The 14,837-nt window shown below is 39.4% G+C and overlaps 1 protein-coding gene across 1 annotated transcript in view; it reads right to left on the bottom strand.

Moving 5' to 3' along the window:
- Window positions 1-14,837, bottom strand: part of TRPM3 (transient receptor potential cation channel subfamily M member 3) — a 276,125-nt gene that overhangs the window by 88,907 nt on the left and 172,381 nt on the right. Inside the window, exon 7 of the mRNA XM_074166020.1 lies at window positions 8,263-8,437. Within this exon, the coding sequence (XP_074022121.1) occupies window positions 8,263-8,437 (175 nt within the window). The remainder of the gene's footprint in view (window positions 1-8,262; window positions 8,438-14,837) is intronic.

The raw sequence follows: 14,837 nt of genomic DNA, 5'->3' as shown, positions 1-14,837 counted from the left end.
TCTTTCAAAATAATTCACATGTGATAGTACCTATCATCCCCTGTGATGTGATATACACCATGGGGGATACAGAAGACTCACATTATAAGTACATTATGATCCCTTTTGCTCGAGGTGAAAATTATCTATATTTTTCCTATTAGAAAAAAAGGCATTTAATTAGTATACTTCAGTTGTGAAGCCTAAAAACTATGCCTCAGTGGATGCAGAGACAGATCAATCCAAAGGCAATCTTTAATGATTCTCATATGAGAATGCTCATGTAAAGCACAGAGAATGTTTTTATGTTTCCTTGTGAACATTAGGCAAGAAGTACATTTTTTATGGCATTGAACTGAATTCCTTAAGGGGCTCATGCTTGCAGGAGTAGAACTGATGGAGTAGTTAATACGCTGTAAACTCAGCTTGGAGACTGCATTCGAATATTGCAAGTAATTTCCAATTCTGTAAGGAAATATTTGTCTAAGAAGTGACATAGTTTTAACCTACTGTTTCATTTTTCTCGTTTAAATTCAGCATTTAATTAAAAAAAATCTCCAAGGATTAAAAACTACTGAATGTTGCTATAAATAGTTGCACTTTACAGTTGTTTTACTCCCAGTTCATGCTTTTATGCAAGACAGTGAGAAGAGAGACAGAAAAGAAGTCATCCTTGATTATAGAGTAAAAAATGGTTCGAATTAACGTGAAGGAGATAGGATATTCACATAGTGCTTAGTAGGGACTAAATCTGAGTGTTTATGATCAATCTTATGTTCTAACCCCTCAATGCTCTTCAGCACATTTTCAACTTTTAAGTAGAAGAGAAATTAAGTACTTCAGAGACTGCAGAATCTGACCTTTAAATTGGGGCCACTAGTGATGCGGTAGTGATGCAGCCAAATAATTCTTCCAGTTCACCACATGGGGAAGGTTGCATTTAAGCTGCCTTCTCATTTAGTTTATCCTGTGTACGTAGCTTATTTGTCATTAAGATGTAAAAGGTACTGAGAAGATACTCAGACTGCTACCAAGACTTTTATTTGTTTGTAGAAAATGTAGCCAGCTTGTACATTCTTAATACTCTGTTCAAGACTTTTCAGACCAAGGCAGTATGTAGTCCCCAATATTAAAGTTATGGCAAACTTAAAAAAAACCCCACCGGTGTTAATTCTGCATACCTGACATTCATAACACTGAAACCTCAGCTCAGTGGGAAACTGCGTATCTGCCTTGCCTTCCCCCTGGAACTTTGATGAGAGAGATGAGGCCTTAAAACTGATTTACCTCCAGAGACATCTTTACTTCAAGGTATGCTTCACAGTTCCTTCTGACCTGTTCTTGGTACATCACATAGTTGCAGGCAACACCTCCTGCAAGGCAGTACAGGCACCGCTCTCTGAGTTGTGCTGGCAGCCTCATTCCACTGCAGCCCAGAGAAGTCTTGCTTACAGTTACAATATGCACCTGAAGACTGCCCTAGGTGAGTGAAGTCTTCACCTTTTCAGGAGGAAAGCCTATCATCAGGCCTTAAAATAAGGCAGATTCAAGCTTCTCGTCTCGTCTTCTCAAGGACACACATACTTTGACATTGTGAAGCGGTATTAATATAAAATATCATGCCTTTTTCTGCTATATGTAATCAATTAGGAAGGATAAATGATGAGGAGGGAAGACAGGCACATCACAATTCTGTGAAACCCGATACAAAAGGACCTGTCAGACAGATAAACTATTGTCCAACACTTAAGGATCTCTCTGAGAGGACAGATTGGCGCCACACTGATTGAAACTCAATCAGAGAGCTATATTTTATCCTCCACCTTGAGACATAGTTCTTTTCCTCCTGGAAACAAACTTTCAAATAAACTTAAAAACTCACAGCAGTGCTTAGTATACATATATAAACATTCCTATAAGTAGAAGATTAATCTGTATGGGTCTGCAATGAGTGAGAATTTGAGACACTGAAAAAACAGCATGATAATACCAACATACAAGTGCTGAGCCTGTTGCTACCATGAATTACATGATTTTTGAATGATTTAGATCAGATATCCAGTGCATAGCAGTTGGAAGATATGCTGTGTCTCAGAGAAGACCCTGATTTGCAGCCAGCAGCCAGAACTAAAATAGGTTTTTTACTTTATAGTCTGATTGCACAGTGGACTGCAGAATTAAATTCTGCATGCAATTTGGATGTTCTACATTGATCTAGAGACTAATAGACACAGTTCTGTATAACCTACTTAGATTCCACCCAAAATAAAAAGCTAGTAGCTGAACTCAGTTAATGTGCCAATTATTCAGTATTCTCCTCATATTGCTAAGCACTAATCAAAAGTAGGTCACAGAGGGGGAAAAGTACACAATTTGTATCTGAAGCTGAATGTATTTGGGCAAAATATTTTTATGAATACAAATAAATATCACTTGTGGTATTCTTAAAAATATCATTGCATTTTAGACTGATTTTTTCTGAAGCAGGGCAAACTGCTTCAGAAATTCCCACTAGCTAGCTTTACAGATTTCATAGTTTTTGCACTCTATTTACTGCAAGGTGAAGAGGGGGAAAAAAAAAAAAGAAAAAGAAAAAAAATTATGCTATTTGGTAATATTACAGGCACCACCTGGAATGGCAACACCACAGAAAGAAGACCCATAGTAAGGGAGAATAATAGCTTTCACAAAGCAAGACTTGAGCACCTCAGGTAAGAAATGGCTTGTTTGCTCTGCCTCTAGCGATTCTATCACTTGCCTTTCTTACATGCAAGAGTTTGTGATGACGAAATAGAATCACAGAATCACAGAATAATAGGGTGGTTTCGGTTGGAAGTGACCTTTAAATATCATCTTAGTTTCAACTCCCCTGCCATGGGCAGGGACGCCTCCCACTAGAGCAGGTTCAAAGCCCCATCCAGCCTGGCCTTGAACACTTCCAGGGATGGGGCATCCACAGCTTCTCTGGGCAACCTGTTTCAGTTTCTCACCAGTCTCATCATAAAGAATTTCTTCCTATTTAAAACCATTGCCCCCTGTCCTGTCATTACAGGCCCTGGTAAAGACTCTCTCTCCATCTGTTTTATAAGCCCCCTTTATATATTGAAATAAATTGCATTCACTCTCTTTTTGCTATATTCTTTTTCATGATGACATCAGAACACAGACAAGGTAGATGGAAACTGTATAGGTACATAGCAAAGAAAGGGGTAAAACATCTTTAAGAATGATAACTGTATTAATCGTGAGGTCACTAAAAACAGAGAAAAAACTTCTCTGAGTCAGACAAAACCTGGCACATTCAGATCTATCCCAGATGCAGCACTCGACTATGCATGAACCTGAATGTAAAATGGTTTAAAACATTTGTGGAAATTCTTATTCCCAGTAGGAGTTTTAGGTTGAGTAAGTTCATGATCACACTTATTTTTACAAAACATGCTTGGTCTAGAGCAGCTCAGTGTTTATGGATTTTTGTTTTATTATTTGCGTAACTCTGTTGTAGGTGTGAATACGTATCTTCACATATTCTAACACAAACAAAAATGAGTCTCCAGTGAATCTCGATCAGATTACTGCAGCTACTTAGACAAAATGCATGAAATAGCTCTTAGTTATAAGAATCTGAGGGGGTTTTGATTCCACTTTGATGTTTTCTTCTCAGATTATTAAGTCCTCTGTTATTCATTCTTTCCTACTCTGAACAGCAGAGTCTGGGCTCTGCTTTGGGAGCTTCTGGGAACAAGGTCCATGACCATCGTGGAACACCAGGGAACCCTCTGAGAGTGCCTGCTGCTGCCAGGTAAGGTCAAGGTAAGGGCAGCCACAAAGGTCTGGGCATGACAGAACTCCAGCATTTTCTAATGAGCATGATGAGCAGCCCTTGACCCAGGGTGCCTGTAGCTTTATTTGCAACTGACCCCTTGTTAGGGAGGGTCAAGCACCCATTAGCCTGTGTTTGGGAGAGGTGCATATAAGAACCAGGCCAAAAGTACAGTTAACAGATGCAGCAACTTATGCAAGAGAGTGTAAAGAAGGGGGCCTCAGCTGCATTTGTTCTGGTGTAAATAGTCTCAGGTATGATGGTGACATGCCACAGGGTAATTTTCCTGGTAGGTGCTGGAATAGCTGCCCCTGCCATAGCAGAGACTTTGATGCAGATGGAGCTTTGGGTGGTGAATACAGCTCACCAAGTCCCAGTCTGCAGGGTCTGTCTTTGATTCCCAGGAGAGATGGCCTTCTTTCCTGTAGGTCTGCTGTCTTGGAGGTGCTGTGCCACCAAGCATAGGAGTTACGGAATGAATCGAGCAAGCTACCAAGCATCAGAGATGAAAAGGAGGTAGACACAATCTTCTCTGAGATGCAACAGCTTGAAGGACCCTGGACTCTAATTGCAATAAAGATGCAGATAGTGTCCACATGTAATATTAAGTAAGTGCAACCTCTGGAGATGGTAAAGGATGAAAACTTGTGACTGCTTGGTACCAAGAGTAAGGCTTCTGTCCTGCCTAATGGCTTACAGCCACAAAATAGATTCACTGTTCTCGAAGTTGAACAGGAACCACGTGTGCCTTCAAGCAAAGGATCTGTGCCACCTGACCCTAACACATGCAAGACCACCAGGACGAAGTGGAGAGTGATTATAATGGGCAACTCCTTGCTGCAAGGAGCAGAGGCACTCATCCGTTGACCTGACCTATCAACTAGAGAGGTTTACTCCCTGCTAGGGCCTAGAACTGGGGTATTGTGGAGGTGGAGGGACAGCCAAAGCTATTCTGACTGTCTGACTGCTACCCCTGCTATTCTTCCACATGGTCACCAATGATACTGCAAGGGAAAACCTGGAGAGTATCAGAGGTGACTACAGAGCTCTGGGAGCATCAGTTAAGGGCATGGGGGCCCAGGTGGTGTTCTCCTAAATCTTGCTGGTCAGAGGAAAAGGTGTGGGGAGGTGGACACTGATAATATAGGCCAATAACTGTCTGCAGAGATGGTATTGGTGATGGGATTCTGTGCTCTATGACCATGGGACCCTGTTTGCAGATCAGTGTTTCCTTGTGAGAGATGGGATCCACCTCACTAAGCAAAGTGAGTCACCTTTGTCAAAACGGCTGACCTGGTAAGAAAGGCTTTAAAGTAGGAATGCTGGGTAAGGGTGGGAGAGTCATCAGCATTTCTGTGAGGGTGTGATGCACAGGGTTGATAAGCAAAGTGTCTGGAGTGGTGTGATGGGAAGAGATCACAAAATCACCAAAAGAGGGCTTAAGTGGGCTCACCTCCATCATTTTTATGTAAGTAAGGAAGTGCCTAAAGGGCACCATGATGGACAAATACCCAAAGCCCTTTCTGGGAAATCAGTATGCTGGGGTGCCTCTCTAAAGTGCCTGTATACTAATGTGCACAATAGGGGGAATAATGAGTTAGATCTGTGTGCAGTTACAGGGCTGTGATCTTGTTGGAATCATAGAGACATGGTGGGATGGCTCTCATGACTGGAGGTGTTGCAATGGAGGGATACAAGATTTTAGGAAAGACAAGCTAGGAAGATGAGGAGTTGAAGTTGCTCTTTATGTGAGAACAGCTGGAGTGCATAGAGGTCTGCCTAGGGATGGATCGTAAGTCAACTGAGAGTTTATGGGTTAGGATTAAAGAGAAGATGAGTAAGGGTAACATTGTAGTGGGTGTCTGCTACAGGCTGCATGACCAGGAAAAGCAAGTGGATGAGGCCCTTTATAGACACCTAGGAGCAGTCTCATGTTCATAAGCTCTTGCCCTTATGGGAAATTTTAACCAATGCAGTATCTGCTAGAGGGACAACACAGCAAGGCATAAGCAATCCTGGAGGTTCCTGGGGTGCATTGACAAGAACTTCTCGACCCAAGTGACAGAGCAGCCTATGAAAGGAGGTGCTCTTCTGGACCTCATAATCACCAACAAAGAGGGACTTAGTGGGGATGTGAAGATCAAAGGCAGCCTTGACTGTAGTGACCATGAGAGGGTGGAGTTCAGGATTCTGAGAGGAGGAAGAGGGCAAAAAGCAAGATCACAACCCTGGACTTGAAGAGAGCAGACTTTGGCCTCTTTGGAGATCTGCTTGGAAGAGTCCTATGGGATAAGACCCAGAGGGAAGAGGGGCCTGAGAAAGCTAGTTAATATTCAAGTATCACCTCCTTCAAGCTCTATGAATGGGGCAGGGAATGTGATGGTGTAGGACATGTGAAAGACAGAAATACTGAGTGCTGCTTTCAATCCCAGAGACCAAGGAGGACAGATTGGAGGAAGAAAGCCATACCCTTAGTGGGAGAGGATCAGGTCAGTGAATACTTAAACTGGACATACATAAATCCATGGGCTTATGTCATGGGATGCATTCACCAATGCTGAGGAAGCTGGCTGATATCATTGCAAGGCCACCACATAAACTTTGAATAATCATGACAACTGTAAGAATTGCCTGAGGGCTAGAGATAAACTGTGATTACTCCTATCTTCAAGAAGAGCAAGAACAAGGACCCAGGGAACTACAGGCTGTTCCTGTAGGCTCCCCCTTTGATCCCTGGGAAGGTGATGAAGAGCAGGTAATCCAGAAAACCATATTCAGGCACATGAAAGAGATGATGATCAGGAGTAGTCATCATGGATTCACCAAGGAGAAGTCACGCTTGACAACTTGATCACCTTCTGTGATGAAACTACAGGTTTGGTAGATTGGAGTCAAGCGGTGGATATTGTCTACTTAGACTTCAGTAAGGCCTTTGACATGGTCTCCCATAAGATCTTCATAGAAAAGCTGTTGAAGTATGGGCTGGAGAAGCAGACAGTGAAGTGAAAACTGACTGAATGGCTGGCCCCAAAGGGTGGTGATCAGTGGTATGAAGTCTAGTTGGAGGCCAGCACCTAGTGGTGTACTCCAGGGACCAATACTGGGTCCAATCCTCCTCAACATCCTCATTAATGATCTGGAAGATGGGGCTGAGTATACCCTCTACAAGTTTATGGGTGATATAAAACTTGGAGGAGTGGCTGTCATGCCAGACAGTCATGCTGCCCACTGGCAGATGGAATTTGACTGGCTGGAGAAATGGGCTGACAGGAACCTCATGAAGTTCAACAATAGGAAATGCAAAGTCCTGCACCTGGGGTGGAATAAGACCACGTACCAGTACATGCTGAGGGCCTCCCAGTGGGAAAGCAGCTGGGCATAAAGTGACCTGGGAATCCTGGTGGACACCAAGTTGAACATGAGCCAGCAATGTGCCATTGCAGCAACAAAGGCTAGTGGTATCCTGGGCTGCATTAGGAGGAGTGTTGCCTGCAGGCTGAGGGAGATGATCTGAACGTCGGGAAATAATGTGGTTTGTTTCTTTGTTTGTTTGTTACTGTGTGGGTAACTGAGCACTGGCACAGTTTGCCCAGAGAGGGTGTGAAGTCTCCATTCCTGGAGATATTTGAAAGCCATCTGGATGTGATCCTGGGCAACTGGCTCTAGGTTGCCCTACTTGAGCAGGGGTATTGGACTAGATGACCTCCAGAGGTCCCTTCCAACCTCAACTGTTCTGTGATTCCATGGTTGTTTACATATTTTTTGGGACAGAGGAGAAGAACAAAGAATATTGAATACTTGGGCATTCAGTAGTAATATGCATTGTGGAATTTGCAACACATGCTTACAGCCTGATTCAACAAAAACACTCTTGAATCTTCCATATTAAAAGCTAAATATTCACATGCTGTCTGCAAAGAAAGGTGGGACTGTGCAAACACAGACCAGTGCATGAGTAGTCATATGTGAATATAGGTAAGTGTGGAGAATTATGCCCAAAATTATGCCCAAAAGGCAAGGCAAATACAAACTAACTTATATGGATATGTAGGGCTGAATGAAACCTGAAGAAGGAGTCCACTATATTATAATGACATAGCATATCTAAGCCAGTGAAAATAACTCCCTGTGCCCTTTGACTGAATCCCTTGACTTGCAACTGCAAGACACCATACATGGTACTTGTTAATGCACTACATCTCATGGCAAGTAATTTTATGATTTAATTTCTACTCCTCTGTTCTATTCTGTAAATTTTCTTAAGTGTTGCTTTAAGTCCCTATTTTTTGGGGGGGAGTGGGGCTTGGATACCTTAAATATTTCAATATTTTGATGATGGAAATAGCCGTGTGTGGAAGCTATTGCTTTTGAGCTATATTGCTAATAATTTCCTGGGTTCTATCTTACCACCAAATTGAACCTGTGGATGGAGAAAGGACACATGCTAGGAAACGACTTACCCTCCTTCTTCAGAGTATTTATGACCAAAGGCAAGAATGTCCGATGCCCGGCCACTGCCATCGCATATCACAACAGGAACAGGTGGAGTGTCTCGCAGGTACTCCAGAACAATGGAGATAACATTGGGACCTCCTTCCACAATGAGGGCCACCACTGGAACCCCTTGACCAATTCCTGGAGTAAAAGAAAGAAACAAACAAAAAACCCAAACAAAAAAGAAAAGGAACAAAAAATGCAAAGCCACCAAAGCAAACAAAACGTAACAGAAGACAGAAAAAAAAAAATTAGACTGAAACTGCTGCATTGAGACTGTACAGTGTTATGTTAGAGAAAATGGCATTCAGAAAATCAGAGATTTTAAGGAGAGAAGGGACCAGTGTAGTCACCTCACTGGTTCCACTGCATAGAACAGGATTTTCTAGAATTATCTTCTGTTTTAAATACCAAATTTATGGTTGAAATAGACTGTGAATTCTTTAAAAGCTCGAATCTTGGTTTGAAAGCTACCACAATTCTTCCTAACATGATCAGAATCATGACTTTGTAACTTGCTTGTAATCTAGATTTTGCACAGTGTCCGCTTCCAATCATCGGGTCTTCCAGTAGCTTTTGTTGCTGTTTTAAAATCCCTGCTATGATATTTTTGTTGCTGTATTATGTGCATTTTAAGGTTGCAGCTGGATAGCCCTGCAACCTTCTCTTTGATAAACAAAACTGATTCTGTTACAAGTCAATGCAACACTTGTTTTCCAATTCTAGTTGGTCTGACAGATTTTCCTCTGAATTCTCTCCTGATTTTGCAACATATTCTTTGATTTGCAGACCCCATACTGGGGACATTGCTCCAGAGAGAGCTGAACTAGTGCTGAAACAGGGGAAAGACGTCTTCATTTTCAGTACTTGAGGTATAAATCGATGGGAGCCCTCTGCAAAAATTTTGGCACAGACTTTGCCAGGAAAGTCTTAACGGATTTTGAGAAAGGCAATCTGACACCAGGCTGGTGTTAACATCACTGAAAAAGCTTTTATGGTTGTCACTTCTTGAGCAGTTGACACTTGGGACATTCAAAAGGACTCAGGCAATAGAACTGCTTAAACATTTTCTATTAGCGGGTTTTTTTTTTGCCAACAGAAAGACTTTTGCTTTTAAACTAGCTTTTCTGAAGAAAAACATTCAGAAAAACATTCAGAAGAAAAACATTGTTTTTCTGAAGAAAAACATTTTGCATAGACTCTTGATGTTTCACTAAAATAATAAGAATGCCCCAAACTGTTAATTGTTGGGTTGAGAAAAGCTGCATGAGGCCAGGCAGCAACAAGTTTTAATGTGACTGCTTCAGGTTTCCATTTAGAGCGAGTTCTGTCCACAGAAGTAAAGGGACTAGAACATTACATCTTGTTAGACCCTCTAGAAACATTCACAAATCAAATGATTTTTGATGATCACAAAAATTTTTAAGGATTTGAATTACTGTCAAAAAAATGAAGTGAACTGTTCTTTAAAAGAGGAAAGAAACCCCAGTTCTTATATACAACAGCAAAATATTGTAAGCAAACCTGAACCACTTTACAAGCAAATATTGTATTTCTTGCAGAGACTCCCAGCATGCTTTATTATGACTGTATCTACTGTCAGTTTGTGGCTCTTTTATTATATAACTTAAGTAAAGCGTGAGTGTTTATTTTTGTTAAGAAAACTATAAACAGAGTTATAAAATCCAGGATAATCAAAGCGAGTAAGAAGGGTAGAATATAACAAGGTGGTTAACAGAATGATTTGCATAGAGGTCACTGATTAATTTCTTAATTAATATTAAGGACTTCCCTGAATTGCTGTTCTACCTAATCATTAAGTTCTTTTGGTGCTTAAGTTCTTTCCAAAGGTCTTTGTGGAAAAGCAGTTTTGGGGAACAGACTTAAATGAGAAATGAAAAGAACCTTGTTTAAGAAGAGTGAATTTTAAGTCTGATGTGTTAATCTGTACCACATGTGCTTCCATTAACTTTAAGAGATTTAAGCTAAGGATTAATTTTGTTTGGCAAATTTGAGCTGTTTGTCTACGTTGTTTTAATCATGCTTAAAATTGTATCCCTTGAAGGTGCATTCTAGATATTAGCAAAAAAACCCCATTTTTTTCCTGAGGATCTAATAAATAATATGATTTCATTCCCATAACAAGGGATGTAATATGATACAACTGGTTGCAGCTGAGCATGCAGAAGAGAACCTCATGTCACAAGTCTGCCTTAGTTTTCCTTTGGTACTAGGTGACAAAAGAAACGTTGTTTATAGTTATGTCTAGTACAAGAATTATTTTTTTTGTAAGACAATTGCTATGAGAAGTCAAATAAAAATGAAATTCTTGGTGTGGAATATTTTTCTTTATCATAATTACCAATATAATCATATGGTGGCTGATGAGGGACTCTCTTAAGTTAGAATTCTAATACAGAATTGGAAGGAGATATTTTATAATTTAATTTCTAGTGGTCTGGCTAAAGTAACGTTACCAAGTTTTTTGAACTTTCTATCAGTACTTGCTGCTTTTCGTGTAGCTTTTCTTTATACCACACCATATAGCCAATGCTTCTAGCATTTTTAGTTCTGCTGATAGCTTAAGATTAGAGCTCTTGGTAGCTGACTAAGGATTTCCCTTCACTGTTTTTATTTCAGCCCTCCTTGCTCAAAAGACTGATCACAGAGCAGATCTAAAATGAACTCTGACAAGGAGCCCTACAACTCACTGAAATCTTACATCAGCATTCCTCTTCTGCAGTTTAGTATTTTCCTCTGGAAATTGACTGGTAGGGCCCATTTTATTTCATTATGGACAAACAACACCCACACCCCACATGTTTAAAAGCCTTATCTGAACATTTACCAAAGGTGGTCTTTTGTAAAGTACTTGCTATAATGCCATGTATGAAATTGTTAGCAAAGCTGAATATAAGTGCACAGATTTGAAAGTATATAATTAATTAATGGGTAGAGTTGTATATGGAACTGTAGTACTAATGGATTTTCTTGATGAACTTACCCTGATCCTATCGTTATTATTAATGACTTCAAAACAAGAAGTAGAATTGGCACTGCCATTTGCTAATAAGATAGTATTAAGAAGAATTCTCAGTAATGAGTTAAATTGGGTCTGGATGACATTAAGGACTGAGTAATAAAAATGGAGAAAAGTTCACAGTGCAACATGCAAAGTCATTTACTTACTGATTAAAATATTCTGCTGTAAACTGGGAACTTAGGGGGAAATACTAGAAAGGAAAAAGGTGTGAACTAGGTGATCACAGGAGAATCTTTGGTGTGACAAGACCATGATCCTGGAATACACACAGCAAAGCATTTTCAGCAGGGCACATCATATGGGCACATCAGCACCATTGTGCAAGCCACTCATGAAATTCCATGCAAAATATTGTCTGTAGCTATGCTCACTCATGTTCAAAAGGAACAAACTGGAAGAAATGGAGGAAAAAGCCAAAAGGAATATATGGGGAATAAAGACCTTGTCTTATGAGACAAGATTTATATGAGTTTGGCTCATCTTCCTTAGCAAGTTGAAGGGTGAAAGGCAATATGTCTGGATATCCCTGTGACATAGAGAATGTTGGCCTTTAATAGCTTTAGATGGAATTCAGAAGATTTCTGTCTATCAGAGGAGTGAAGTCTTCACAGCCTTCTACTAAGACTGAAAGGCAAAAACTTTCTGAGTTTGGAGTGATGCTCAGTAATCATTATAGATGCAGTCACCTTATGTATCTCAAACCGTTCCTAAAGCTGGTTCCTTCAGTCTACTGGAGGTTTGTTCAGTCTCAGTGTATTCTGCTGGATATTGATCAGATATGTAATGCTAATAATATAATGATGGCTAGTCTATACAGCTGAACTAATTTTGCCTTCTTTGGGGTCAATAAATTGGCCACCTGAACGCATTTCTAAAATTTCTCTTGCATTCTTTCATTTTTTAATTTTTTTTTTTTCTATTTTTTTGAACTGCCTTAGTCACAACAGTTGCATGGCATATAACAGTTCTCTGCAAGTGTTCCAGTTGTGCTTCCCTGTGAATAATCAGATGGCATTTTTTCTCTTCCCTGATCCTTTAGAAACACATTCAGCATGAAAACAACCCTCTAATTTGAGGCTAGTAAAACAAAAAAACTTCTCTCCAAATCCACTCTTCAATGAAACTTTGTAGCTTTTTTTTTAAAAAAAAAAAGCTCATGAGAACCTTAATTTATGATATATGATTAGGTTCCAGATTGAAGTGCAACCCTTTCAATTATTCTAGTAGATTTCTTTGTGAAACAGAGATTTAAAAGACAAAGTTGATTTCTAAATCTCATTTTCCTTTGGAAATCCTCCCTCGGTTTCAGCAAATAGAATTTTTTTTCTTTGCAATTTTCATTGTTTTTCATAAATAATTTTGGTTTGGAAAAATATGTTATTTCTTTAGTTTGGAGGGAAAGTTTGAAAGTACATTTCTGGAATTAGAGAAAATATTTTAAAATCAGTTAATAGTACTTTGTTGATATTTCTTCAGAGTATAACCAATTCTGGCTTTTAGGAGAGCTCTCTATACTACAGTAGTCTGAATCCTAATGTTAAGAGCTTTTCCAGATTTATCATTATTAATTTTCTGAGAAGTGATAATATCCACAGTGTGTGAAAGAAAGTCCATAGACATGGGAGAAAAAAGTCACACCTGCTCGAGTAACTTAGAATTTGAGAAAGAGGATAAATGGGAATTATCGCAGTCTCAGTTTTCTACAATGTTCCCAATCACATTTAAATTATTTGCGACATTGTATTTGCTTCAAGATAAAAATGTAGCTACTTATACCAAAGAAATATGCTTCTTAATAACTCTGAGTCAAAACGCAGAACAGATTTGAACTTTTACCAAAAATCCTGAATGCATCTTTTTCACTAAATACTTGGAATTTGGAAATGAATGTAATCTATAGAAAAAATTTTGTGGGTAGGAAGATGTTGACTACCTATTCCTGACTAGCTATTAACACTACATTTGCTAAAAATTTTGCATCTATGATATTGAGAACTGACCATGCCTTATCTTACTGTATCACCGGACCATTTTGAAAAATGTTGGCATGTGATGCCAGTAAGACATAACCTCTGACTTTGGGAAGAACGTAGCTGATGGAATTTAACTGATAATCAAAATATTTTTCCTTCTAGATCTCGGTGTCTCCTTAGAAATGCAAGAGTCAGGAATTCTCTGCAAGAGCATTACTTCATCTTGTGCATGCACATTATACAATGGTCTCCAAAGAAGGATCTGAAAGTGCCTGATATATCCACAGAGAGCCTTTTGTTTCAGCCACTTCATTCAGAAGAAGAATATCAGGCTGGGAGGCGAGATGCCAAATATGAAGGTAATACAGAATTACTCCTTACAAAATGAAGGACATCATCATTATAACAAGAGTTTCTTGCTGAGTTGAGACTGTCAGAAAGGAGACAATGCTGGGATAAAATCACAGTGATGAAAAACTGGACTACAGTACCAGGGTTGCTGTCTCCTAGCACGCATCCAGAAGGTGGGAACTTTATGCCAAGCATTAAAATGGACAGCCCAATAAATCAATTTGTGGAATTTACTACAAAATTGCCCTAGTCTGGGCAAAACCAAGGATAGCACTTGTCTTGCTGGGCTATATCCAGAAATGCTGCTGTTTTCAGTAAGTCCTCTAAAAGTATACAACCTTGGAAATTGTGTGTTTCACATTTTATTCATTGGAAAGAGAGTAGCAGTAATACACTCCACTGAAATATTGTCCGTTCTGAAACTGAACTCATGTTTTTTCTACATCCTTTGTAGAGAAAGAATCGTTCTCTTTTAGGTTCAAGTGAATGATTTTAAAATATCTGAAAAATTATGGTGTTTTCCAGCCATCTGATAGTTACATGCAGAAATTTTTTAAAATTTACTCAGTTTTTTTTTTTTTCTTTATTTTTTTCCCTTTCCTCCCCAGCATTTCTACGATGAGCTTTGGTGTCAGCAGACGTTTTTCCTTTTCCATTTGGAAGATGGAGTAACCTTCTTGTCTAGCACTATATCTGCAGACTTGAGAGTAGCTGGGAATGCTGACTATTGTGTTACTACTGTGAGGTTTAACTCTCTCAGTTAACTACACTTATGTTTGAAGACAGTAAAGGTCTGATGCCAAAATAAAAGTTTTCCCTACTTAAGAATTGTCTAGGAATTTTTATTCTGTGTTATTGAAAATAGTTTGTAAGCCAGAGAGGAGATTTTTTTCTCAGGTTTTCAAAGGAAATATGCAGCTTGTATTCAAGAGCAGGTATGTGTGAAACACCTCACACAAACTTGCATATTGCTATTTCTCATTTCATAAGGTGTCCGTCTCACATATTGAAGTCTTAGCATTCCTGCTATAAATGCAAAAAAGTCTCTCATGACTTAATTAATAGAATACAGACAAAACAGTGTTTTATTTTCATTTTATATAATGTTTCATCCAAAAAGAAGAAGTACCAAAGACCTGGGAGTTTTCTGAGGCTCATCACTGTCTTAATTTCT

Source organism: Numenius arquata, chromosome Z (assembly GCF_964106895.1).
Source record: "Numenius arquata chromosome Z, bNumArq3.hap1.1, whole genome shotgun sequence".
NCBI lineage: Eukaryota > Metazoa > Chordata > Aves > Charadriiformes > Scolopacidae > Numenius > Numenius arquata.
Note: the sequence above shows the minus strand (reverse complement) of the source record. Positions and strands in the feature narration are given on the sequence as shown.